General features: G+C 44.4%; 1 protein-coding gene across 1 annotated transcript in view; it reads left to right on the top strand.

Annotated features, from left to right (window-relative positions):
• Window positions 1–27,046, top strand: part of LOC119463330 (pecanex-like protein 1) — a 232,277-nt gene that overhangs the window by 143,234 nt on the left and 61,997 nt on the right. The window contains 12 exon segments of the mRNA XM_049656513.1: window positions 1,670–1,824; window positions 3,721–3,794; window positions 3,797–3,873; window positions 8,826–8,858; window positions 12,488–12,662; window positions 13,183–13,293; window positions 14,066–14,157; window positions 15,873–15,979; window positions 19,037–19,145; window positions 22,661–22,753; window positions 23,460–23,610; window positions 25,123–25,258. Coding sequence (XP_049512470.1) covers window positions 1,670–1,824; window positions 3,721–3,794; window positions 3,797–3,873; window positions 8,826–8,858; window positions 12,488–12,662; window positions 13,183–13,293; window positions 14,066–14,157; window positions 15,873–15,979; window positions 19,037–19,145; window positions 22,661–22,753; window positions 23,460–23,610; window positions 25,123–25,258 — 1,313 coding nt within the window.

Raw genomic sequence — 27,046 nt, 5'->3', positions numbered from 1 at the left:
GGGCCAGTAAAAGGCACGCAATAATTTTTTCGGACTGCTCGAATTTTCAGACATTTTTGTGGCCTCTAGGGACTCCGAAAAATTGTGCGTTGACTGTAATAGTTGTCTTGGTGCTACTAAAGTGCATTGAAGCAATTGCTTCAAATGTTATTTTCGTTTCCTTTCGTTTGAGCTGCAGATGGTCCAACGCAAGACATTGTCATGCTATCAGGCCTTTGTCTTACCGTAATGCCTATGCAACTTCTGATGCAGCTGCAGTAACTCGACGTTTATATGGAATATGCATTTACAACTATATCTAGCGGCCAGGTATTAGGTCTGGTTTCTATGATTGAAATTTAAATTAGGTTACTGTATTTAATGGGTTATGAGAGATGCCATGGCAGTGGAAGGCTCGAGACTTTTTTAGACCACCTGGTGTTCTTTAACAGGCAATCAACACGCTGTACACAAGCATTTTTGCATTCTGCCTCCATTGCAACATGGCTGTCTGCTCTAGGAATCGAACCAATGACCTTGCGCTTAACTGCAGAAAGCCATAGCTGCAGAGCTATCATGGTGGATGACCTAACAACTGTGATACCTGCTGTAGAATTTACTGAGGCTGATGAATGTGTTGAGGATTGTGGCATACTTAAGTAGTGCTATGGAAAAGCAGGACAAGAATGAGCAGCACACTAGACACAATTCTAGCCTTCAACTGCAGTTAAAAGAGCATGACATGCTATATTCGACTGTAGCAAGTGGGACATGTTGACAGGTAAAAGATTGGTGACAAAACATTGACAGATGTTTTGTACTGACCCTCTGTAACACCCCAGAGGCCTCGAGGGTATAATAATAATAATAATAATAATAATAATAATAATAATAATAATAATAATAATAATAATAATAAAAAACAGTTGAAGACTAGCATTCTGTTCTGCGCAGTCCCCGTTCTTGTTCTGTGTCGTTTTAGCGCTGGTTAATATGTCACAATCCCGGGATACTACACACCAACTAGCCCAACTTCCTTCTTTAAAAACGTCTTTACTGTTGCCTTGGTCAATGTGTCATGGCATCAGTATATTAACAGCGAAGCTGTTTAAGCTAGCCGTAAAATGTAGGTGTTTCACAGAAAGCCAGCTGCGCCGTAGCCATGGCAACCAGCGACGCCTCAGCTGCTAGAACACCTGGCACAACCTACTGCCTGTGTACTGTGCATGCGCTTACAGCGAACACGTTTCCCGCGTTCGCGCCGGGGAAACGCGGGCGGCATCGGCAGTAGCTAGGCAGCAGCTCGGAGCCATTGCGCGCAACCGGTTTCCGCTGCCGCGCTGAGATCTGTGCATGCGCTGTGATAATGATTGGATCTGCGCATGCGCTGACATTGAGGCAACAAGGCGGTTTAAAAAAAACTTCAGTTTTTTTTAGACCTCCTTGGGCAACAGCATGTAAGCGTGTGCGCTGCGGTGCTCGATCAGTAGAAGCCATGGGACGCCCAAAGATAGTTCGTACTCCCGAAGACGAGGCCGCACTTCGCGATAAATTCCAGAAAATGCTGTGGATGACTTGGTAGTGCTTAGCCTAGCCCAAAAGCCAGGACTAGCTAGGTGCCCATCAGCTCCGCTGTCTCTTTAGCATTGCGCCTCCAGTGCAAGCTACGCTATTTTCTATCGTCTTGCAGGACACTGAGCTGGACTCAACGTGTCACATGCGGTTTGTGGGCAGTGGGACGCTGCGGGGCGGCAAGCCGCGGCATTACTACCGCTTCCGGTTACTGCCTTGCAAATCCATCAAGGTGGGCTTCGACCGCCTGGCCCTCATCACTGTCCTGGACAGGTGGGTGTGGCCTTTCCTTTCATTTTTTATAAAAATGTGACGCATTATATGAGAGCTTCACCCAGTTTGTGGTATGCTTGTTTCTCTGTGTCTAACCTATTTCACGTTGACTTGGGTAAGTCGGTATGTGCCACGCTTCATTGACAAAAAAAAAAAAATCCTTTAAATTTTTCCGGAGTTGAGCCCATATTGGGTTATAGTACCTTTCGTGTGACGTCAGCACTGGCACAGGGAGGTCACATTGAGAATACGTCAACTCATCTGTTATGGTGTTGGCGATCTAAATTGAGGAGCACTCCCCAAACATGTCGAGCTGCTATCCTTCCTTCAGCGGCAATGTTCTACTCAACAAAATTAGATGTTGTAGTGGTCTGCTAATATTCGAAACTTTAAATATTCAATTCGAAAGGATTAGCATTCGATTCAAAGGACACTTTTACTATTCAAAATATTCTATCCCCCCAAACTTGTTATTGTCGGTTCTCTAACTCAACTTCTTGGCAGTGCAGCCCTGTTATGCGTCGAAGCATACAGAATATATTGTGGTGAAGTGAAGCATGTCACAAGTGAAAAGGGGGCACTGTCGCGGGGCCGCTGCTGGTGCTTATGGCTGACCGGCACTGTCAGCTCGTGTACCCACAGTGCCTCTTCATACATTTGGACAACACCAGTTGCCAGGTGGAAAGCTCTGTGTCTGCTACTAATCTAAGTGCCTACAAGCATGGTTTCGAAACTACAAATCTGACCAAATAGCAAGCTTGGCAATGTTTTTAGACCGTCATTCTAAAGCAGTTAAGTACTACCAGGATGCTTCCGTGGCGAACTGTATTAAAAAGCTGGCTTTAGAAGCGAGGAACCCAGATATGTCCTCAACATCGAAAGCTTCTGAAGAGGCTTCTTCCGTGTCAGCACTGTGGAAAAACCTTGATAAGCTCATCAGCTAGCAGCAACTTTTACTCTTTTGTGGCAGCAATTTTCACTGCAACAAGCACAAGTTGAAAAATGTATGCATGATGAAATTTTAGACTAAAAAGAAGATCAACATTAGGGGTGGTGTAAGCATAGTGCCAAATGTTGGCTTGGCTTTGCAATGAGATACCGGCCGATACCAGACACTAGTGTGTCCAGTGATCAATTCTTTTGAATGTCTGAAGGAATTGTGACATGCAGGAGGATGGACTTTGCTCTCCAAGCATGTCGAGCAGCTATCCTTCCTTCATGGCAACATTATATAACTGCCGTTATGATGTCAAGCAAAATTGTTGTACTAGAGAATTTTGTTCACCACAATGCATAATTTTCCTGTATGCTATTTGCTGTGCACTAAACTTGCTTTTATTTTTTTTTTATACCTCTGGTTAACAGAAATCGCATTTTTGTAATACCAATACTATTCGTATTTGAAAAATGTTCAATATGATTCACACTTGGTTTTTATTATTCGAATTCGCTTCGAAATTCAAAATTCATTGAAGTGTCTATAATGCAATAGCATTACGAGATTCTATGATTCAATAATGACCTGTCGACATCTGCGTGACTTCTCCTACCTCATGGTCACATGTGAATCCCAGGGTTACTTTCACTCTACTAGTTGTGGCTACGAGGACATACCTTTGTAAATTGCCCTAGGCCAAGTTTTTATCTGTATAATGCTATTACATTAAAACCCTTGTGAAGGTGCATATACTTAGCTAAATATCGAAATCATCAAGCCCGCATTAAAACCTTTACAAGGACACACGTAGCTTACTGGTATCAGGATTAGCCTATCCATGCTTTTTAGACCACCTCCGGGTTTGGCCCATGCTACAATCTTGGTTACAATGCCCAGTTTTTACCTGGATGTAAATGCTGTCGCATTACAACGTTGTAAGCTCGTTGGTTGCTGTCCAGAAACCTGACGGTGATGGAGAATGTCCTGTCCATTGTCTTGGCGGTCCTGGTGGCTGTCCTGGGGTCCCTGTGCCTCTCAGGGGCTTCTTTCAGGACATTTACGGCTTTCTCTTCTGCTTTGTCATGGCCAGCTGCCAATACTGCCTGCTCAAGGTCAGTGCCCTCTGGGGTCGAAAAAAAATTTTTTAGAGCGACAATAAAGAGATATAGTAAATCAGTTTATACTAGCAAAATATCTTATTTACTCTCATAATGAATGCATTTTCTTTCTCGAGAATTTTTCAAAGTTGGCGGGTACGTTCATTATGCGGGGTAAAATTTTGGCCGATTTTTCTTCCGCACTTAATGCATTTTCTTTCTCGAGAATTTTCAAAGTTGGCGGGTACGTTCATTATGCGGGGGTAAATTTTGGCCGATTTTTCTTCCGCAGCCACCTCTAAAAAAGTCTCAGTTTGCTCGAAAGGCGAACCATTGATTGCGATAGCAAATGTGTAGACAGCTACACAAATGATAATAGTTTTATCGGCCGTATAAACTTGCAAACATTAGCTCATTATGTAAATTAACAAGCATGGTGTCAGTGCACAGAGGCAAACATTAACACATCACACTCGATGACCGTGGACACTTGCTGTCAAAACGTCGGCGTGCGGAAGTGCGGCAGCAACAGTGACCGAAGTGACCTTCGTGCTGTATATCGATTCAGTACGTTCATTATGCGGGGTAAAATTTTGGCCGATTTTTCTTCCGCAGCCACCTCTAAAAAAGTCTCAGTTTTGCTCGAAAGGCGAACCATTGATTGCGATAGCAAATGTGTAGACAGCTACACAAATGATAATAGTTTTATCGGCCGTATAAACTTGCAAACATTAGCTCATTATGTAAATTAACAAGCATGGTGTCAGTGCACACAGGCAAACATTAACACATCACACTCGATGACCGTGGACACTTGCTGTCAAAACGTCGGCGTGCGGAAGTGCGGCAGCAACAGTGACCGAAGTGACCTTCGTGCTGTATATCGATTCAACGCAAACTGAGTGGTGAGAATGGAGCACGCACAAAGGTATAAGCCGTTGTCGCAGCTCACATTTAAGATAAGGCTGTGCATTGCACAATTGCTGCGTCGCCCCCCCTCCCTCCCCTCCCCCCGGCACCTTGCACACAACGGAATACGGTGCGTTTCCGCCCTGCTTTCCTCCGTCGAGCGTGGGAGATTGAGGCGCAATCGTTTACACTGACGGCAAAAATGTGCCTGCAGCGTCCATGTAATTGCTATCGCAATACAAGTAGGAGACACACGGTATGATCCGGTGTCCGATTTGGCATCTGATACAGTGTCCAATACAATCGTACCCACCGGATGCCATATCAGATACCGAATCATACCATGTCTCTCCTACTTCATGGCAGCAAGTTGAGGGTGTGTTCATTACGCGAGTGCGCCCATTATGTGAGTAAATACGGTATTCTTCCAAAACTATTTATTTTCATCTGGGGTCAACCTAATGTTGCCTTACTCATTGAATTGTTTTGTGGGGATGTGGAAGACTTAAAGGAGTAGTACTGACGCGTATTTGCAAATTTGTAGAAAGTGGACTCCACACTTCTCGTATGTAAAAGGATGGCACTTTATGCAGGTTTAGAAACACATCGAAGATATTTTAATTTGATGCTATAATTGGTCTCAAAAGGTCAGACCTGGCGTCATTGTCACGACACAACAAAATTCGCTGAGGTCATGTAGCAAAAAGGCCAGGTATGGTGGCGTTGCACACAAGAAATACTGAGTAATGCGCACGTCTGTGTCAACTGTGTCTATTGTAGCGAGCCAATCTATCATGGCATCGTGATAGAGTATCCATTTCCTTGCTACTGAAGCTGAGTCTGGTTCATGGAAACAAAAGATTGGAGGACGCTTAAGTATCGCTTTTAAGAGTTGAACGCGATAGCGTTATGGGACACCGTTCGAGCCCCATTATTGGGCCCCGTTGTAAGCTGGCTTTCCCATTGCAACCCAGAACGTGGGTAAGCCAGCTTACAAAGACAAAGCTTACACCGATCCCCTTAAAGTCGGCTTCACCTTTAAACAGAAATGCGTTGTTAAGAAGACGTTTTTCTAGGGGTAATATAAGTCTTGTTATAATAAAATGTGAAGGCCCTAGCACCTTTTTTTATTATATTATTAATGGTTTGCTATTGCCCCGAAGCGCGCGCGCGTCCATAACGCTTTAGGCAGGCAAAGTCGCAATTTGACCTGCCGAGGATGCGAGCGCCATCTGAATATCATTTTCGCAAGTAAACTACCTGAGCGTGCAGCTGTAGGCGTGGTAGAAATGCTGGAAAAGGCGTTTGTGTTTGAGTTTCCTCGTAACAGAATTATGTTTTCTCGTACATTCACATTACAGTCCGACGCTACCATGTCTGTAGGTTGTGGTTAAGTTGTACTTTACTGTTTTTCTGACAGATGTTACTGTGAGAAATTAAATTTTTGTTTACCAAAACCTTGCACCTTGTGGAGGGCCTGCGCGGTTGGGGTGGTTCGGGATGATTTTCACTGCCATGGACGCCGACATCGCACGCCGACGCCACACGCCGAAGCCGGATTTTCTGCGACACGGCGCCCTTAACGCTATCGTTTTAAAATGACAGTGAATTATTCAGACTGTTTTGACGTTTCCCAGCATGTTTTCTAGGGTTTAGAGGACTTGAACCTCCACTTAAAACAAAAATATGTTAAATAAAGACATGTCATGCCAGGACTCCTTTAACAACTCTTACAAATCATTAAAAAGCCACAAGGCTTGTGGCAAAAGCCTGTCACATTGCAAAGTTCATAATAAACCATCGTTCCATTGTTCTCTTGGATGATCGCTTGTCACCCCTTTAGTTATCACATCGACTGTGCCCCCTCAACTAATATGAAAGGGAACACAAAAATTGCTTTCAACACGCTGTAGTGGCTGTACACACATTCCAAGCACAAAAGTGCTCAATGCTGTAAACGTTAGAGGGAGAGCTACATGCTGCATGTATACATTCCAAATCACACATTACAAGTAATAGTTTCTTTAAAACAAATTTAGTGTTTCCGCTCATATTGCTCATGACTCTGCATTTGTGTCAACACATGCTCAATGTCACCTCAGAAATTTACTTGGTTTAGGTGCTTGCTGTAGATTCTGTGCATTGTCCTTTGACTAGGGTTGTGATGTGTGCTTGCTGGTTTGCCATTTTGTTTCCTGCCATGTTGGCCCTGCTGTGTGAAATGCAATGAAGTTCTTTTTAAACAAATCTCATAGGAGCAAGCCCTCTTCCGGTCTGTCATCTGTCTATTCTTTGTCTTGTTTTGCGCACTCTTTGTGTTCATGGACCAGTTGTTTTTGCAGTGCACGTGATGCCTGTTTGGTTCATTTAGCATCGTCGTGTTTCACTGTTAACATTAGAAACTGCTGTTCCTTTGGTTGACTATATGCAAGGTCATATGTTGTAACTGTTGCAGTTGAGGCGAGCCATTGTGATTCCCCCAACACTCATGATTGTCACAATCATAACGACTCCTCCATTTTATTTTCTAGGCTAGGCTTCAAGATTGTCACAAAATGCTTCCTCGTAGTTTTTGTTCTTCCATTCATGCTAGAAACTATGTCATTTATTATTTATTTATTTATTTGTACATACTGCAGCCAAACATCTGGCTATAACAGGAGTAGGGAAAAAAACTATGAATTTTACATGTACATTACAACTGTGAAATAGCAGTAAGAAATTCATCTAAAGGGCATTCGCTTACATTTCTGGGCATAGCATTCCAGCACTCAAACGTGTGAGGGAAAAAACTGTACAAAAACAAGTCTGAACAGGAACTATACGGAACAATATTGAGAGGATGATATTGTCAAGTATTTGAGCGGGCTGAAAATTGTAAATGTAATCCTGAGAAGAACAATGTGGTGAATTCACATAATTGTGCAAAAACTTCAAACAATCAAAGTGGCGACGTTTCTGGAGTGTGATTAGATTCAGATCAGAAAGGTTGGAAGAGGGCGAAAAATATCTATCATAACGACGACAGGTAAACGTAACCGCTTTTTTCTGTACTCACTCTAAACCCTTGGCGTCTTTTTTATGATGGGGATTTCATGTGATAGAAGCATACTCCAATATCGAACGTATTAAGGTTATATAGGTTATCAGTCTATTGATGGAGTGAACCTTTAGCCAAGATACAGTGTTCAGAGATTAAATTGTGGTACCTGGACTCCACGGAAGTGCCACCGATGGAACGCTGGGGGTCTCATCACCATGCGTCACAAACGCTCTCGACCTCATCATATACCACAATGCGTTGGCCCGGTTTCCCCAGTGCGCATTGATGCTCTTATCCGCCGTTCATGGCTGGTTGATCCCGTTAATAATGCGGGCAAAGCATCGTTCTGACCACTGATGATGCATAAAAAGCTTGAAACTGAGTGCATAAAAGGTATGCATTGCTAGGAAATTGTGGCCATGGACTGTCGAAGCCAAAGACAAGTGTACAGTCTGTTTCACACTTAGGGGAAAACTCGGAGCACCTTGCAAGGCGCTCCAAGTTTTCCCCTAAGTGTGAAACAGCCAGTACATGCGTAGGAGTGCGTTAGAAAACTTGGGCCGTATTCTCGGACTATCCCTTTCGAAGATAGTTTCACTTTCGCGATATTTTATGTGACTAGCACCGGACATGTCAACAGGTGGCAGCATTTCCCCACTGTGATAAGATAGCGTGCTTAAAACTATGCCAAGAATGCCATCACTTGTAGACGCTAATGCATCTCGTGCTAGTCACCGTGAACCTCAATTAACGAAAGTGACAATGCAAACATACGGCACACCTCTTACGGCCACTTGTGAAATAAGCTTACTTTTTTTTCTGGCGAATCCGATATATTAGGCTTGTGATTATCTGGAAATTTTGTTAGTCCCCGTTGAGTCCTATTTTTCGGTTGGTGACTGTAAGGCGGCTGCACATGCCCTTGGTAAACTTGGTTAGCGTGCTAATTCTCCTGTTTGAACTGTCTTTGTTACTGGTGTTATTCACACTCGGCAATCTTCTTTTGTACTTTCAGAGTGTTCAGCCAGATGCTGCCTCACCGACTCACGTGAGTAACCCGCCCCCTATGTTTTATCCAACAAAAAGCTGCATATCGGAGCCCATAAACTTAAAACTTGACAAGTGAAGGGGTAATCTGACGGCAGTGTAAAATGATAGTTGTGGCTATTTTCGGCTTAGTAGTGCTAAGTAAGCTTTTGTATTCCTCTCTTGCTGTTCCCTGAGGTATCACTTGAGTCCTGAACAAGTTGAGGAATACAATGAGCGATTTGGAACTTGTTACATGCTTCGGTTAATTAAGCTAACCATCTTGTGTGTTCCTTTTGTTTTTTTTCTTGTGGCAAATATCAACTAGGGCTGGTGTTTCTTTTTTTTTTCCGCTCCATTTTCCATTCTTTTGTTATAGTACGTCGCACAGAATAGCTGATTCTGGCTATGATGATGGCACAGCGGCATCTGAACTCGTGACGAAGGGTGGAAAGGATCATCATCACTAGGAAAGCGTGTGTGTATCCCACAAAAGGCGTGCGCTAGGGGCAAGCTTTAAAGACAAATGCATGTCTATTCCCACCCCCACCTTTCTCACTTGGTGTCATGTCCATATGACGTACAAATTATAACTTTCACAGCTTGGCAGGTATTTAACCCTTTCAGGGTCAATGACATACATGTACGTCCTCCGCGAACACCTTCAAAATGGTCAATGACGTACATGTACGTCATCGCTTCTATTTCTTTTTCTTGGCATGTCCTGCCACTCGACGGGATAAGTGGAATTTTTTACTTGCGCCGATGCCTCCCCATTTTCTTTTTTTTATCGGCAATGGCGTGTTGGCTATCGCTCGTGCTTCCGGGCGCGTGTGCGTGCAGTGACGGAAAGTTTCGGTTTTCTCCTGCGGCGGCTCCTGCTTGTTGCACACGCTAAACTTATGGCTATCTGGTTTCAAATCTCTCAAAGGGTGACCACTTCTTACTCGATTGTTTATTGCTCACCACGGCGCGATTACACCTGTTCCCGGACAGGCACGTATATATACAAACGATGCTGCCGTTTTTGCGTTTCCTTTTTTGGAGACCACAAAAGCTCTATTGCACCTTGTTGGCGATAAGACGAAGGCTTCTCACTTGTTTCGGTTTCCGGACGTGCACGCAACCATTTTTCAGTGCACTTATCTTCTTATTCACGAATAAACATTGTGTATTTTATAACACAAGCGATTTTTTCATCACTTTACGGTCACCCTAAAATAAATTACGACAATTTTTTTTCCAGATAGGTTCTTTCGAAAAATTTAAATCAGCAATACAAAAAATTGACCCTGGGGGGTCGAATTTGGCAAAAAAATTCAACCCTCACAGGGTTAATTAAACGCAGAAATTTGAGGTGTTGTGGTTACAGAATTTCTTACAATGTTACCTAGAGGGAAATCTGGTGCCACTGTCTATGTGATTTTGCCTAACGGCCATTGTCCTGCCTTGTGGGAACACTCTTTGTGACCGTTGTGACAGACGAAACGGTACTACCGTATTTACTTGCATAATGAACGCACTAGCATAATGAACGCACCCCCAGATTGGTCGTGAAAAATCAGATTTTCGTTACAGCGAAGCTGTATATGGCTAGGCGAAACCAAAATCCCTCCGTCCAGTGTGCACAGAAACTATCATCATCATCAATGGCTTAAGCGTCGTCGTCTTCTTCCACAGCTGGCTCTGTTGCCGCTCATCATTCCAGCGTAGAATTTCACTTCTGTCGTCGTGATGGGGAGGCCGCGTTTACAAGGGTATGAGCTATTGCTTAAGGGGGTACGAGCCATTCATTCTTACGTGACGGACAGATTTAATTTTGGAGCAATATAAATTCAAAGAATCGCAAGTGGCAGTGGCGGGCGAATGCTGCAAACTCGATACATCGAACGCAAGCGACAACGGCGGACTGTGGGCATACCGTCAGTGACGTCGTTCTCTCCGTCGCAGCCGAATGTGTGTGTAACCTCATTAAGAAACACAAAGATGTAACCAATAATAGAGAAAGATTTTAATGAGTCAGCGGGATTAACCCAGTGTTAAACACTGGGGCTGCACCTTTCAGCTTCCAAGTTAATCATCTATACGGAGTGTTTGGGCGGTGATCTTTTTTACCTCGTGTAATGAATGCACCCTAAACTTTGCTACTGTGTACTCCTACGATCGAACGGCTGTGCTGTAGTTTTCCAGAGAGACTAGAATCCTTTACTCTCGCACATATGTTTAAAGCAAGCACACTTAATCTCAGTGCCTGTCGCTGTGTTGGAAATCTTTATTAATGATGCCACGTGAGAAATGCCGAGATCACATAAACAAAATTCTGCAGCTAACTTCTGTGGGCTACACATCCACGCTAGTGCCAAACATGCCGTGGCGGCACACCGGCAGGGGCGGTGGGTTTGATGGCTGAGAAACTGACGGCAAAGCCATGACGAGAGAACACTGGCGGTTAGCATGCAGTAAGAACAGGCTGCGTGTTATTAAGGTAGCTTGGAGCCTAACGGAAATAGCGACCGTAATAATGCTGAGCCTATTCTCACCACAACCTTGTCACCAGTACCAGCGCAAAGGCACCTCGCAGACTCTAGAGAAAGAAAAAAAAATGTAACTAGCTCTCTGCAACAGTTGCTTAACGCAGTTTACGGACTTTACTCTGACGTAATAACAAAGAGCATGCCCGCAATGTGTAGCCAGGCACGGGGGCATGGCGCACGGGAGAGTCCAAGTGAAGAAGGGGCGGCCGGCACTTGGTCGGCATAGTCAGCCTAGTTGTGCATAGTGTCGAATTAGTGTGTCTGTTGCTTGCTTTTGCTGTGTGTGATGGGCCCCAAGTTGAGTTACGCCTGCTGCAGGACAGAGAGTTTATCTGCTTACAAAACAGAAACGCTGATCGGACACCGATAAACTTCGACATGCCAATGAGCAGGATGGCTGAGGAAAGAGACGCACGCAGCGTCGGTTGTCAAAAAAAGAGGTGCAGAAAAGCAGCATTTCAATGTGATGCTTGCGATAATGGCATACAGCCGAAAGCAGGCTGCGAGAACGAGCTGTTGTGGATCCATGATGTCGTTGAAGCGGCCAGCGACCAGGACGACAGGTCTGGTGGTTTCGATGCGGAGTTAAGTGCAATAACAACGCTGTTACGGTTTGCAAATAGTATACGTGCATTTTTACTGCAATGATAAGTTATGTAATGCATTTTTCAAATCATTACCGTCTTACTTTTCAATTTTTGCTGCTTTGAAAAAGTTCCCGTAAAATTTACCCTGCATAATAAACGCACCCCCCAACTTTGCTTTGGATTTTTGGGAAAAAAGTGCGTTAATTACGCGAGTATATATCGTTTCGGAGGTGCCTTCAAGTTGTCCATGCTACCCGAGAACGATGCTGTTCTTAAGCTACCGCATACCGGCATTCCCATGCATACAACAGCGACTTAGGCAGCAGTCTTCCCTCTAGGTAACGCTAAGAAACTCTTCAAAAAAAAGAAGATTCAGGGGTTTTACGTGCCAAAAACGCAATCTGACTGTGAGGCATGTTGTACGAAGCTTCATGGTTGAGCACGTGCAGTCATCAAACACTGTGTGAAGTGTGAATGACCCGTTACTCTTAGTTTGACTGCGCTTACGTCTCTTGTCATTTTCCTTGCAGGGCTACAACCGGGTGGTCCTGTACAGTCGACCTGTGTACTTCTGCCTGTGCTGCTCGATGTTGATGCTGGTGCAGTTCCTGCTCGACTCCAACATCGAGTACCCGCAGGTCACCCTGTATGGGGTGCGGCTCATCACTGACGCAGCTGTGGCTTGGGCACGAAGCTTCCTCATAGGTGGGTGAGAGGATGTTGCATTGGGTTCATCGACGGTAGTCATGATTGTCTTCATTCTAATTTCTTCATTCACGTTATTATGGTGTGTCCTCTATTGTAACAAACAACCTACCTTTGTGGGCTACATGTTGCTCCACCTTCAGCTAACTTTATTATAATTGCGTTACCAGCAGTTATATAGATGCTCCGAGTGAATCTTTGCCTTGGCCGTCGCCGTGATGTTCCATATAAAGTGTAAGTGCGATAAGTGGCCTGTGCGCTGTATGCTGTGGGTTTGACATATCACGGCTCATTACGTCAGCATTGTGACAGCAAGTTCTTGTCATGCTGTCATCGCTGTGATGCCATCATCACTGCATACAGCAGTGGTGGGGTGGGCTCTGCACTGAATTGCTGGAGTTTTACGCAATGTTAGGGGCATTGGAGGTAGTCAGGGGAGTAACTGCTGTCGCAATAAGTTCAGAGATTAATGAATTGTTGAAGCTTGCTTATTATTTTTTTTGTGCATTCAACTTTGTAGTGTTCATCTTGGCATTCCCGGTGACCTTTAGCTTGGGATTGCTGCCCCAAGTCAACACATTTGTGACATACCTGCTGGAGCAAATTGACATGAACCTGTTTGGTGGATCAGGTAAGTGCTACCCCTCTGTCCTGCCAAATAATAGTGTACTGAGCTGACCTGAGTGACAAGTTTCGAAATTCTTGTTGCGGGTAATATGCGCCGAAATATGATACTATTGTGTGGTCGCACTATGGGGTCGGAAGCTCGGCTGTGTGAGCTGGGTGTGCTGCTGAGAGCACGGTCGGTGACACGGTATGTTTGAACTAATCATCACTAACACTTAAGTGTTCGTATTACAGGGAATTCTCGCACATTGAAATACACTCTCGCACATTGAAATACAGTTTGGTTATACTGGAAGTTCAAATTAAGTGTGTTTGAATCAGCTTCTTCCCAAAATGCTCTTCTCGAAGAACCTGCTTACTCAGGCCAAATTAAAGGAGCGCAAATGTAAGCTTGCCGAAGCCGTAAAAATGGTAGCGCATCGGCATCTTGTGTTGCAATGATTCGCGCAACGATTCGCGCAGTGATACGCGCAACGATTTGCACAATGCTTCGCCTTACTCAGGTGTCAACTACAGTTGAGGCTGTAAATTTTTTTAGCGACTTCCGATCGTATGTTTTTTCGATTAGCATGTCTTTTTCTCGCGTTTTTTCCCCAAACGTATGAATGAGGTTCTACTGTACTTTACTATGACAAAGGTATTTACATACAAGCTTTGTTAACAGTTCAGTAAGCCTATGCAGCCGAACCCACTTATAACGATCCCAGATATAACGCTCGACTGTGTAATGTTTGTGGCTCATCATACCTTTCTGTCTTTTCCTATTGCATGACCAGCGACCACTGGATTGGTGTCGGCCATCTACTGTGTTTCACGGAGCCTGGCGTTTGTGGTGTGCCTGTTCGGACTGGCCTACGTCGCCCTAAAGGTAATTCTGTAACCTGCCATTATGCAGGTTTTTTTTCCAGATTTCGGCTTGTCAAATCTCTTGTAGTGCATTATACATGAGTTGAAATTTTCAGGGGTCTTTTTTCTCTGGTCTGATACGTTGAAAGAGGAATTGCTTCAGTTCTATTATATGCAAAATTTTCCGATATGCGGCCCCAAATTAGAGCTTTATATTTGGGTTCATATAATGTGCAGGATTTTACTCTAGTTGTATAAATATAGGCCTACTCTTCACTTGTCTGTGGAATCGAAACTTGCTCTAGTTAAGAGCAAAATAATAAATTTTTTATTTATTTGGTCCAAGCTCAAGGCATTCTGGAATGAGGACGCCTCTCCAAAGCTGCACTTACACATTAAAGATGTTTATTCTCTCTCTCTCTAGTTAAGAGCAGTGGAACTTTTTTAATGAAGAACATTTTTGAGATGCAAGTTGAACGCTTTGTGCATTTTGGTGTGACAAATTCAAATATGCTTTTTTGTTTCTTTTTTGAAGTATATTTTTAAGGTGCTTTAGTGTGAACTTAGACAACCTAGCGGAAATGATTATCGTTATTACTTTTCAACTTGTCAAATATACCTGTGTGCCATGTTTATGTTCACTTTGCTCAGTGAAATCTCAATGATGCAATCACAGTTGAACCGAATTTTGTGGTAATGCGAATTCAATGCTCAAACACAGTTCAACATCAAAGAAAACTAGAACAACATGTTCACCTTTATTTCTGGCCACGGAGACTACATTTGTAAAAATATTTAGTAATTGGTTTGATAAGTGATCTACAACTAGAAAACCCTCTCCAGCGTATCAAAAACGCTACGGTAGGCTACGCGTTTAGTTCCCCTTGTTTAAGTCAGAATTTTGAGGTACCTCAAACTCGGCGTAAGCATATGTGATACTTTGGGCACTGTAGCCCTAAGTAAGAAGAAAAACGTAAACTTTCTTATCAAATCAATTAGATTTGAGTCTGGCGTCTTTTTAGTGGGTCTGGGAACCCGCCGCGGACGCGGTGAGATCTTCCGTGAGATCTGTCACATTTAGGGGAATGTGGCTGTGGCGTGCAGTTGTGAAGCCGGAACTTGAAATATTAACCTTTGACAATTGTGGCGGAAACCTGCACACATAAAAAGCATTCATTGTGGCTTGCACTAAGTACTGTCAGTGTGGGTGAAGAAATGAGCGCACAGTTTTATGCATACCTGAAGGGGGCCTTCTTGACAACATTGCGGGAAGAACGGTCCACAAAGGCTATCAATGACTCCTTAAGCCTAAGGGAATCGCTGTAAACAATGTGTGGCCTTTGCATTGGTTGTGGCGCAATCCTTTGTTATGGAATACACTAATTTCAGGCCATACGAATATTTTAAGTGGATCCAAAAAATTTGTATTACGAAGCTTTGTGAAGAGGCGGTGGCTGTGCTAGTGGACTTTCAAGTAGTTAGGGCGACCACCAAGAGATGGCGCGAGTGTTTCGCAAGGCATGGTAGCTGCTAGCTGGAACACGAGGTGGCAGGACTCGGACTGGTGCAGTGTGTGTTGTGCAATTGTGGAAAGAGCCACGGAGCTACGGTGTGGAGCACGGTAATAAGGAATGAATGTCCCTAACTGAAGTGTAGGCTCCTTGTCGATTGTGACAATTTGTGTAAATATGGTGCTAAATCTCTTGTGCATGTTTTTCTTTTTCTTTTTTTTTCTAGGAGGGGCACAATCCATCACAACACATAATGTTTTCCCTGTTTTGTGGGTTTCTTGTCACCTCCTGCTACCTGCTGAGCAGGAGTGCCAGTGATCCCACCATTCTCTGGTGAGTCTTCATCGGCCACCGCATTAGCAGCATGATGAAGTGCTGTTTTTGCAAACATGGATTTTTGGACGTATGACTTTGTGTGTCACCTTTAGCATGTGGTCTTCACTCTCTTAAGCTGTTTGGTTCACTCATCTTTGCCTTCAACTTTTGCTGGTCAACAAGATTTCAGTATCTTGAAGGCCATTTGAACTTTTGCGTGAATCTAACGCACACCTTTTCTCTGAGAAAATGGGTCTGAAAATTGCCTGCGCGTTGCAATCGAAAATGAAACCAAAACCGTGTCACATCATTGGCAGCGGCCTACCGTCAGACGTAGCGACATCGCCATTACAAAATGGCAGCAGAGCATATTTTTGTGAAGTTTGCTGTGGCTTCATTTTGTGCTCGACTACGATCTGGAACGATATTCCCACTCAATAACTTTCAGATATACTATCACGTTCGTGAGATATCGTGCAACTCAGCACCACATGCTTCGGCATATACGGCAACCAGGAACAATCTCAGCTGCACGCTTTAACAAGTACGATGCAGAATCGCGTAAAATCTTGTGGAAGTGATGGTAACATCTCTAAATAGCTTGAGAATGCCACCCCTGTGTGCTTGGTACCTGCGGCCAATGAAGCGCAACTGGCGTAGACGACATGCCGCTTGCATGTAGCTGCGACAACCGCAGCTACATGCAGCTGTAGTGCGTATGCACAGCGTTTGCTTTATGTGTGACAAGGATTGAGTGCGTGGTCGTGCTCACATTCTCCAGTCTGTCTATGCGGACCGGTTTTGTCCTTCACCAACTTGACCGATGGATGGTAGCCACATCCAACTTGCGTGTTTTTGAAGCGTTGTCAAATAGTCTGCCAAGGCGCCTAACCAAGAGCGGCCAGGAGTGAGTGCGCAGCCGCAAGCGTGCGCGTGGTCTGACCAGGCTATCATCTTGATTGACGTCAGCTATTGGCCAACAGTAGCCGCTTATGGGAATCCACTATATGACGAAATAAAGTGTCCAGAAGAGAGTGAGGAACATGGCTTCTGTTGAAAAGAGAGCGTATGAGAGAAAGGCTTTCGCGCTCCGCTTGAGAACTCCACGCGTTGAGCACGACTGCAAAGCTTGGCTGAAATGTTCGCAGTAGCATACACTGTCCACGGCGTACACTGTCCAAAACATTTTCCGTGGACAGCGTACACTGTCCACGGACAATGCTTTATCACCAAGCCCACGGGGTGGTCAGGGCTGTTGTGCTGTTCTTTCTATTGGCCATACATAGTGATATTGCCCCGTAGAGAGCAGCTGTAGAATGTAAGGACCTAATACCATATTTATTCGACTTTAAAGCATTCTCGATTGCGACCCGCAGCCAATTCATGGCCAGAAATGATGAATGCACTGCCCTTGCTTGTCCACTCAACAGTTTTTTGTACAAGCGAGGGAGTAATGACGATTGGTTCTGACTTGGGAAAAACAAAAAACAAAAAAAGACATTTATTGTGTTCGAGCTACAGTGGACCAGGCAACACTCATTGTTACTACTCCGGCGGCTGATGGTTATGGCATGGCCGCGCGAGCGCCGTATCTTGAAAGTGATCTGCGATGTGGACAAAGTGTGAACCCGCACGGGCCTCATCTTGAAAGCCATCTGTGGTGTGGACAATGTGCACCCAGTGCCGGTAGCTCCGTATATGCACTGGGCTTTCGACATTTAGTTGGCGTTGAAGCGAGCAACAGCACGAACGTCAATTTGCTTGCTGCTGCTGCTGCGCTTCCTCATTCCAGTGTTCTGACAGCGACTTTCCGCAGTCATCGAGTGAGATGTGTTCATTGTTTACTTGTGTGCACTTGACGCCGTGCTTGTTAATTTAGTTAGTAAGCGAATGTTTACAACTTTATATCGCCAATAAAACTAATACCCCTGTCAAGCGGGCAAGTTAAGTGCATTTACGGAAACTGTCACTCGGTTTAAGTGCACTTTGCCAAATCTAAACGTAGCAAGTGGAGTGTCACTCGCAGAAGAGTGTACTCCGGTCGAAGTGCGTTCACGGAACGCACTTTGCTGGCCGAGTGCCTAGCCTCGCCGCCAGCGGTTTCAATGGTACAAATTGTAATGCATAAAAAAAGGACACAGAAGTTCATTTTAGTGGTTGAACAGCTCTTGCGCACAAATAATAGCCTAAAACGCGCTCATATTCTGTTCTAGCAGGATCAAATGCCACCTCGTCGCACGACGCTATGTCGTTCTGGATTGGCTAGGCATTTTTTTGGCAGGCATTGACTTGCCACACTCTTATAATAAAAAAGTATTTTCGTTTTTGTTGAAAAAACATAGAATAAGTTTGTTTTTATTAATAATACAACGTAAAACAATAACTTTTTAGAAGCACTTTTCTTTTTAATCTACATCTTCACAAAACGTGCTCGTAGTCTGTCGCCATTTTTTTTTTTTTTACTGCGAGTGTGCTCTGTTTTCCCGTTTAGAACCGCGTAGCCTAAAGTGTCACTCAAGGTCCCGAAGTGTACTCACCGTAAGTGCACTTAACTTGCCCGCTTGACAGGGGTATTAGTCCTTGCTTCGTATAGCTGTCTACTAATTTGCTATCACGATCAATGCTTCGCCTTTTGGGTGAAACTGTGACTTTTTTTGCTTGTTTTTTACTTTGGACGTTCGTCACTCACTCTTTGCAATAACGTTGTTAGGCATCGCGACCAAAGTTTCGGAAGGGAGGTGTTTCGGATATTACGGACTTTGGATATAACGATCAATTTTTGTGCGATTATCAGGGTTCGTTGTAACGAGAGTCAACTGTAGTACTTGAACTTAACGTGCATGTTATTTTTCAGTAAATACAGAAAAATGTGTGCACATTATAGAATCAGGTGAATACGGTAACTCGGAGATGACCATGAGGCAGAAGAAGTAACGTGCATGTTGATAGGTAATCAACGAATGATAGGGCCTCACAGCTGCTCAAGTGAAGTGCGAGGACCTGCGAGTTTTTTCTTACCATCGTGCGTCCACTAAGTGGATTCTGTGTGCTGTGTGTCGTATTGTTAATGAACAGGAACCTTATCAAGCGCCACCTGTGGTCTGAAAGTGTACCAACTGCCAATGCCACCGACAGTGCTCCCGAATATGTGGATCCACTGCCAGCAAAACTAGAAAAAACATTTGTGAGTTTTTTTTTTTCTTGTTGACAACAGTCATAGATGTGTTACTGTTTTGTGTGTGTGTACTGCCAGTCTCGTTTGGCTGGGTGATATCTTTATGTGTCTCGCGATGCACTTTTTTTTTATTAGCAATGCTTGCTTGTGCATGGAAATATTAACAGATAAATCAGAAAGATTATGAGCAACGTCAGAAGTAGCATGCAAATAACTTTTTTTTAATCGCTGGTGAGCATCAAACTACATTAGAAATTTTTTAAAGGCAAAATACTATATGAAATACAGTTCATCAGGAATGTCACAAATTTATTTATTCTTTGAACTATTTTCAGGGGCCAAGGCAGTGCAGAAGGTAGTAAGATAATATTGCTTGAAATAGCCAGAAATAGGCCACCTATCAGATTTTGACTCTGACAGGTAGCAAATCACGCCAAACCTGATAATGAAATGGCGTGGGCATCACCTGCTCTCTACAATTGGCGCTGGCTCGTTGGCGCGCAACCACGCGAGTGCGCGCGTATAGCTGTGCGAGTGTGCGCGTATAACTGCGCACAGCTGGCTCCGTTGCCGCTCATCATTCCAGTGTAGAATTTCACTTCTCTTCTGTCGTCGTGATGAGGAGGCTGCGTTTACGGGGATATGAGCCATTGCATAACTCTTTCCGTGCTGTGCATCGTTAGCCTGCTATCGATGGTTTGAAACACTGCTTTCGAGACCTTCCGCGCCGCTCACGGACACACTGCGTCATCGGACGTGAAGGAGGAGAAACTATATTTTTGTTTTCTAAGCAGTGTGCCTTTTTCCCGCCAGGCGATGATATTTCGAATGCGCTCTGAAGTTTTGTGATCGTCAAAGGAGAACGCAAAAATGTCCGGCTCCGGAAGCAGCGTGTGCGCTTTGGGAGATCGCAAATGTCATAATTCCACTGTTTCTGCGGCTCATCAATGCATCGAACCGCAGTGAGTCGGAGAATGCTGACTTTTCGTTGGACTTTGAGTCTGAAAGCGACGATGGTGCAAACCAGCCCGGAACATCGGCGGCCGCAGCCCGGCACACCCAAGTGTAGTGCTTGCAATTAAATTTTGTAGTGGAATACCTGTTAATGAAAAATTTTGATTTTTTCTGAGATAGTGCCTATTAGACGACAATACATATTGTATATCTCATAATTATCATAAATTTTTTTTCTTAGTAGATACAAGCATGTCTTTACAAACTTTGTTCAATTTTATCCCACAATCTTGATTTTGGCATTTTATGTCTTTTTTATGACATACATCTCGTTAATAAAACTTTTATGCGTGAAAAGTGCTTTCATTCTGCTTACATAAAATATCAATATTTTATGTGCAGTAGTTCCTTCAGAAAAAAAAAAGAGCGTGCCGTAACCTACAAAAAACACCTATGTTCTCCATGGTAGGGTAAGAGTTAAGGGGGTATGAGACATTCATTGTTCGTGTCCTAATGCACACTCCGCAGGCACATTAGGACACATCAGTAGCTCCTCTGGGTGTGGTAGGAGAAGGATGTGTATTAAGACTATTTACCTAAGGTCTAGGGGCTAGCGCCATTAAAGACACTTAAAGGGAACATTAAGGTCGCCTAAAGTTTCTAACAGATAGTTAATCTCACAGCTATGCAGCGAAAGAGAGGGTACACTGATGCAAGAGTTTCCATGCGATTGGACACAAAACGTTTCACAAATCTCACGTGTTCTTTGCTCTGTATATCTACATGATATTGTGCATTTGTCAAAGATAGGTTTGTAGCCACATTCTTTGCCGTGCTGGGCTAATTGACTAGGTACAGACCCTTTCAGTAAGTACATGCTCTTTTTAGGGAAAAATACAGAATACCTTATGTTGACTGCGCAGTTGTGTATAAGAGTCCGCTCAAGTGCAAGTGCTGCTACATTGGCCAAACAGGCTGATGTTTGAATGACCGGCTGAGAAAGCGTGTGTACTCACTGAAAGTCTGTACCTAGTCATTTAGCCCAGTACTGCAAAGAATGTGGCTGCAAACCTATCTTTGATAAATGCACAATATTAGGTAGATATACAGAGCAAAGCACACGTGAGGTTTGCGAAGCATTTTGTATCCAATAGCATGGAAACTCTTGTGTCAGTGTACCCTCTCTTTCTCTGCATAGCTGTGAGATTAACATTTGTAAAAAACGTGACAGCCTGCTCTGATGAAGCAGGTGGTGTGATGATTTCATTCCTATCTCAGCGCAGATACCATGTTTTTATTGGTCTGTTGTACTGAGCCTGTGTTTTGTATATATTGCATTCCCTGCAATAAACCAGCGGTTGTTAGTTCAGCGCCTTGTCTGTTCTATTCAATTCGTCCCGTCCGAGCGCTGTTTGTTCCTGTCCTAATGACGTACCAACCAGCCCAGACCAGCACGCTTCTTTATCTGATAGTGTTCAGTATTCAATTCTACATTCAGCTTTTGTTCCTTGATTCGATTCGATATTTAATTTGAAAGGTACTGTTTTCGGTATTTGCACACCTCTAGTAAACAGTCCTGGAGCTAACTTTTGGGTGCCTCTTGCATTCTTTATTCTGTTTTTTCCTGTGTTTGTGGATGCAGAACATTACAGAAAGCTGCACATTGCTGCATTGTTCTGCGTGTTCGTGGTTCATTCACTGTTGGTTTTTAAAATCAATCGACGGGGTGATCATTGAAATCGTGTGTTTTGCTTTAAGGACTGACTTTTGCTGATATGTGGTGGAACACATTGGCACATCAGGTAGTTTATTTATGAGCAGTGTTGTAAAGGCATTGCTGATGGCCTCCAAAATTAGTTATCAAAGACTCGCCAGCTATCTAAGGATATAATTTGATGTCATTTCCACTCCCTCTGCATTGACTTAATTGCTTTGGTGATGTGTACTGTGCATTCATCACATGTTAAGCCCAAGTGAAAATTTGGATTCAGCCAGCCTTTGCTGTAGGATGATCTTATCAATACTTTAGTAGAACTTCCTTCAAACCCCTTCAGTAACATTTAATTGATGCAATCATGTGTGCAAAATAAGACATGGCATGTTTTACGTACCAAGAACGATGTCTGAATGGACTAATCTGGCCTCTGTACAGGCACTGTTACTGTCACCAAAAAAAGTTTGTGAGCCTGTGGGCAGCTCCAGTTTTCCAGGTGAATACTTTAGCAGGTTGTATAGCTCCACAGAACACAATATTTTTATTTATTGTGTAACTTATGTGATCTATTTTGCTTTAATCAGAATTTAGCTGCTAATTAACTTGTAACTTTCTTTTTTTTGCCTGGGTGTAACATGGTGCCTATGAATATGCATGTAGGTATGTTTTACTTGATCCTGATGTGACACCTCAGCCCCCATGTCAGCCCCTCAGAAGAGGGCCTTGGGGGGTATTTTAAAGTACGTAAGGCTTAGTGAAAAATTGAATTAGTTGGAGTGTAACTACATCTGCACTGTAGTTTGCATGATTTCAAGGTAGTCATTGCTAAATGGCGTTTTTTTTTTTATTTTTGCAGAGGGCCAGGCTTAGGACGGATGCGATACACTGCGTCTTTGTGGCAATCTTCGTGTTTGCAGTGCATGTCAGCACAATGTTCTCAGCACTTCAGGTGAGTGTTCTCCGGTACCACTAGTTGGTGCAGTACTCTCTGCTTCTCCGTGTAAGGGGATGACCATTTTGATGTGCCATATTACTCTGATGTGTGATTTTTGACACGTCACTTGTGTCGCGTGTGATGACTTGTGACACGTAAGTAACAATACTTCTATTCCTGTACCTGCATGGATGTAAGGAATGCATTCTTTGTTAATATGCTGTGCTAGGTATGTTGTGTGGCATGTCTTTACTACATGGCAAAGAACAGTGCCAACGACACAAGACACTGAAAGAGGAAAAGACCGCCCGAGTGGGGTCCTCTCTGTTCCTTTTCCTGTATCTTGTGTAGTTTGCGCTGTCTGCGTCAGAAGTCTCGGAGCAATGCTTGGCACTCTGTAAGTGCTGCTGGTTTGCGTGGTGAGGCTGGCGTTATTGCACATGGTTCAGGCATGGTGGAAAGCATCAAGAAGGGGGGAGCTCTGGCAGGCATTATGATGTCATGCTGGTGCTAAATAACTTTCCAGGGTAATATTACTTTTCGGGTATTGGCTATGCCAAACTGTATACTTTAGTATTTTCATGCTGTTCATCGTAACAATGTGGTTTGACGGTAGTTGATAGCTGTCCTGTTCAGAGGCTCGCCAGTGTTCTTTGCGTGCTGTTTGTTGGAATGAACGGGGGGGAGTAAGTAACTTGCTGTGCGTGTTGGAATATTGCAGCCGTACCTGGAAAGGCTGCTTCACCTGACAGCGGTCGTGTGGGGCCTCTTGCTGCACTATGTGCTGCCCCAGCTGCGCAAGCAGCTGCCCTGGCTCTGCTGCGCGCACCCCATCCTCAAGTCGAACGAGCACCAGCAGTTCGAAGTGCGCGGTCAGTGAAACTCTTCTCTGCAAACTGTGTACCACTCGTGTTTCTTGAAGAATGGACCCTTTCTTTCTTAGGCAAGTGAGCTTCTCTGCATTGCACACTTGCCTAATGGCGGCACCAGTCATGGCTCATATGAAGACAGAAGTGCTAGCTGCACATGGCTGTGGCTTGTCTCTGGCACATGGTTTCATCACAAGAGCCACGCCTACATTTTCCATGTCGGAGGACGAACAAACTCTGCTCGTATGCACCTATGTGCAGGAATGACTACCCCATCACTGATTTGGCAAATTGCCTTGCAGGAAAGCTAGCTTTGCAATTACAACAAGGGTCAATCGCAGTGTGCATTCTTGTTTTGGTGGGTGGAAGCATATACAAAGCTTGAGGCCTGTATATTGTAATGATTGTTATCGTTTTCCGTTCTTGTTGCCGTCCGTCATTGGCTGGCATGATGCCAAGCCACTCTGTGTGACTGGTGATAGAAACAAAGTTTCTTCTTATAAAAAAAAAGCCCAAAAAAGCCACAACATAATATGCCTTCAGGTTTCTTACTTTCCTGTGAGCAGCATGGCCAGTGGTACGTACCATTTGCGCCTGCTTTTGAACACTACCAATGTTATAGATATGCGTACTAATGTGCGCAGCAGACACCCGCCGTTAATTGTTGGGCGGTGATCACCTTCAGTAGGACGTTCTGGTGGGCTAGTTGGTTCATAGCTTTTAGACGTTTATAAACTGCGCAAGAAAACGAAGACACAAGAAGGACACGTGGTGTCGTGTGTGTTTTCCTTCTTGTGTCTTCGTTTTCTTGCGCAGTTTATAAACGTCTAAAATGATCACCTTAGGAAGCGCATTTATAACTAACTACTAAAGGTCTAACCTAGCTAAAAGTGTGACTTGTCAGTTTTTTTTGTACTTTTGAACGTAATGGTGCTCACATATTATGTAGCTCCTCATCGCGAGTAACCTTTGTGGAAGTTAGTTTGCGCTCAAGTCTTCCTACTGCTGTTGTCTTGTTCTTGAGCACTGTTTCTTTCCTCACCTGTAGGCCATCTCCTTGTGAAGTAGGTAAAGCTATGGTGTTGCAGACAGTGTTAAAATGGATCAGAATGTTAAGATGTTTTAACGTGCATTGCATTGGTCGTCGGGAGGTATAGCTTCTCAAATGTCATCCCCCCCTCCCTTCCTCACACCTCTAATCTATTGTGGTGGCTGAGTGGCTGTTGTGGTATTCTGGGATCATGGGGGTTTTGATTCTCGACTGCAGTGGCTGCATTCTTGCAGGATAGAATGCGAAAACGCACTTTTGCTGCGCCTTGGGTGCTCATTAAAAGATTCCGTGCAGTCAGAGTTAATCCAGAGTCCTCCACTATGGCAACTGCCACAACCCTTGTGTTGTCTTAGTACTCGGTCAGTCAGTCAAGTAAACCAGTCAACCCGGTCAGACAATCAGTCAATCGATTAGTCACCCAACCAATCAAACAATGCTCTTTGCTTTCCACGTTCTTATCGCAGAACCAGCCCGGGTGATGTGGTTCGAGAAGTTGCAGGTGTGGATGTGGTTTATCGAGAAGAACATCATCTACCCACTGCTCTTCCTCAGTGCCGTGAGCACAAGCACGCCTGACATCATCAACCGCTTCGGAGTTGCGTGAGTGGGCTTGGTCGCTTCAAGGACAGGATTGATACTGTATAGACTTGTGTAAGGGCCGCACCCCTATAAGGGCCGCACTCTCAACTTGGCAGCCCAGAATTAAAAAAAAGAAAAATATCGACAGAGAAGCAATCGCATTCAGGGCCACGATGTCATGCGAGCTCATGGGTGAATTTTTCGTGCGCTGAGCGCTTCCGCATGCCACTACTAGATGGCGAGAGCCAGGGTGTGCACAAGTCGCCGGTTGCGCCGGCACCATTTTGACCAAAAGCTTTGGTCCCATGTAAGGGCCGCACCTTGTTGAAATTGTGAAAAAAAAAGTGCATCTCTTACACGAGTCTATGCGTTAAACAGTTCTGCAGCCGTGGCTTCATTAGAAGCAGGGGTGGGGGCTGTCAGCCTGTCCGTAAATTGTTTCTCTTTCTTTAAAATTGCTTGGTTGTTAGCAGTTTCTTGAATTCCTGAAGTATACCTACCAGTTCTCCAGAATCTTTTTGTAACATTTACAAATTCGTTTGCTCGTTTATTGATTTGGACTTGTTTTGGACTCATTTTGGGATTTTTTTGATGTTGCATCAAGTTATACAAAAAATAAATTATGTTGGGAGAGAAGTTACGCTTGTCGGTCCCTGAACCTTCCTTTGGAAGTCTTCTAACCTAACTGCGAAAAAATGCAAGGGAGATTCTCGCTTCGAACAACTTTATAAAGACAAATTCCTGAAGCAGGTGGAATTGGTAACAAAAGAGTCGCTAATAATGTCACTGCAATATAAAAACTTTGCATTGCTTGTTAATATTTGGTGCACCAAGTTGGTTAGTGCTTGTGTACTGTCTCTAAAGGTAAACTATCTTTGATAAAAAAATTGTGTGTGTATCCTGAAAGGCATGTGTTCAGGGCAAGCTTTTAGAGAATGCGTGCTGTCGCCTTTGTGCCCCCTATGTGTTGTGCCTGTGGCATTCTACGAAACTCGGACGTTTACAAGTTGGCAGATATACTAAAGGTGGCCTCTGCAGGTTTGAGCATTGTCATTGAGTGAGTGCAGTACTTTGAGCATGCACTCTTAATGATAAGTGTCGAATGTTGCAGCACTGCGTGGTGGAGGGAACCCGCGAAATAGAGAGAAAGCTCTATCTTGGACAGCCGACACTATTGGCCTTTCCTCAGTTGAAGTGTGTGGGTTCTTAGTGTCTCACAGGAGACCAACCATTGCGGGTTCGAGCTTAGCGAGCCACAGGGCCGCGTCAGCCGTCGCCTCCAGCACCGCTACGCGCGAGCTCAGGCTGCTAGGGGCTACCGAGTGACGCACGTCAAAAACACAGTAATGCCTGAGTTAACGGAAACTGTTTATTGAATTCATCGGCACCAGCACTGCACAAACGCTTGCGCGGCGGGGAACCAAAGGGGGCACCAAGGGCGGAAATACAGACACGGGCGCCTATAGCACGTCGCTGCGAGAGCACAGGCTCAAGCTGGGACACGCTGCTAGGAAAAGTCCCGGCAGCTATGCTACTTGCTCTGGCGATAACCAATGAGTCAACTCGCGAGAGCTCAGGCAACCTCCTTCGGCCTTTGGCTTTCGGCAAGTGCAGCTCGGCGTGGTACGACCTCACGCGAGCACTAGGCACCGCTCGGCGGCTTAGCGTCAGGAAAGGATCAGCACAAAGTACGCGCTCCCCGCACGGGCAAAGGCACTGTGCGCGAGCTCAGGTCCTAGTCACAAAGGTGTCGGCGGACGAGAGGAAAGCATGTACATACCCTGCGCTGGTCCCGGAGATAAGAGAGCC

This window comes from Dermacentor silvarum, chromosome 9 (assembly GCF_013339745.2).
Source record: "Dermacentor silvarum isolate Dsil-2018 chromosome 9, BIME_Dsil_1.4, whole genome shotgun sequence".
In the NCBI taxonomy this organism is placed as follows: domain Eukaryota; kingdom Metazoa; phylum Arthropoda; class Arachnida; order Ixodida; family Ixodidae; genus Dermacentor; species Dermacentor silvarum.
This window is presented reverse-complemented; position numbering and strand designations above follow the sequence as displayed.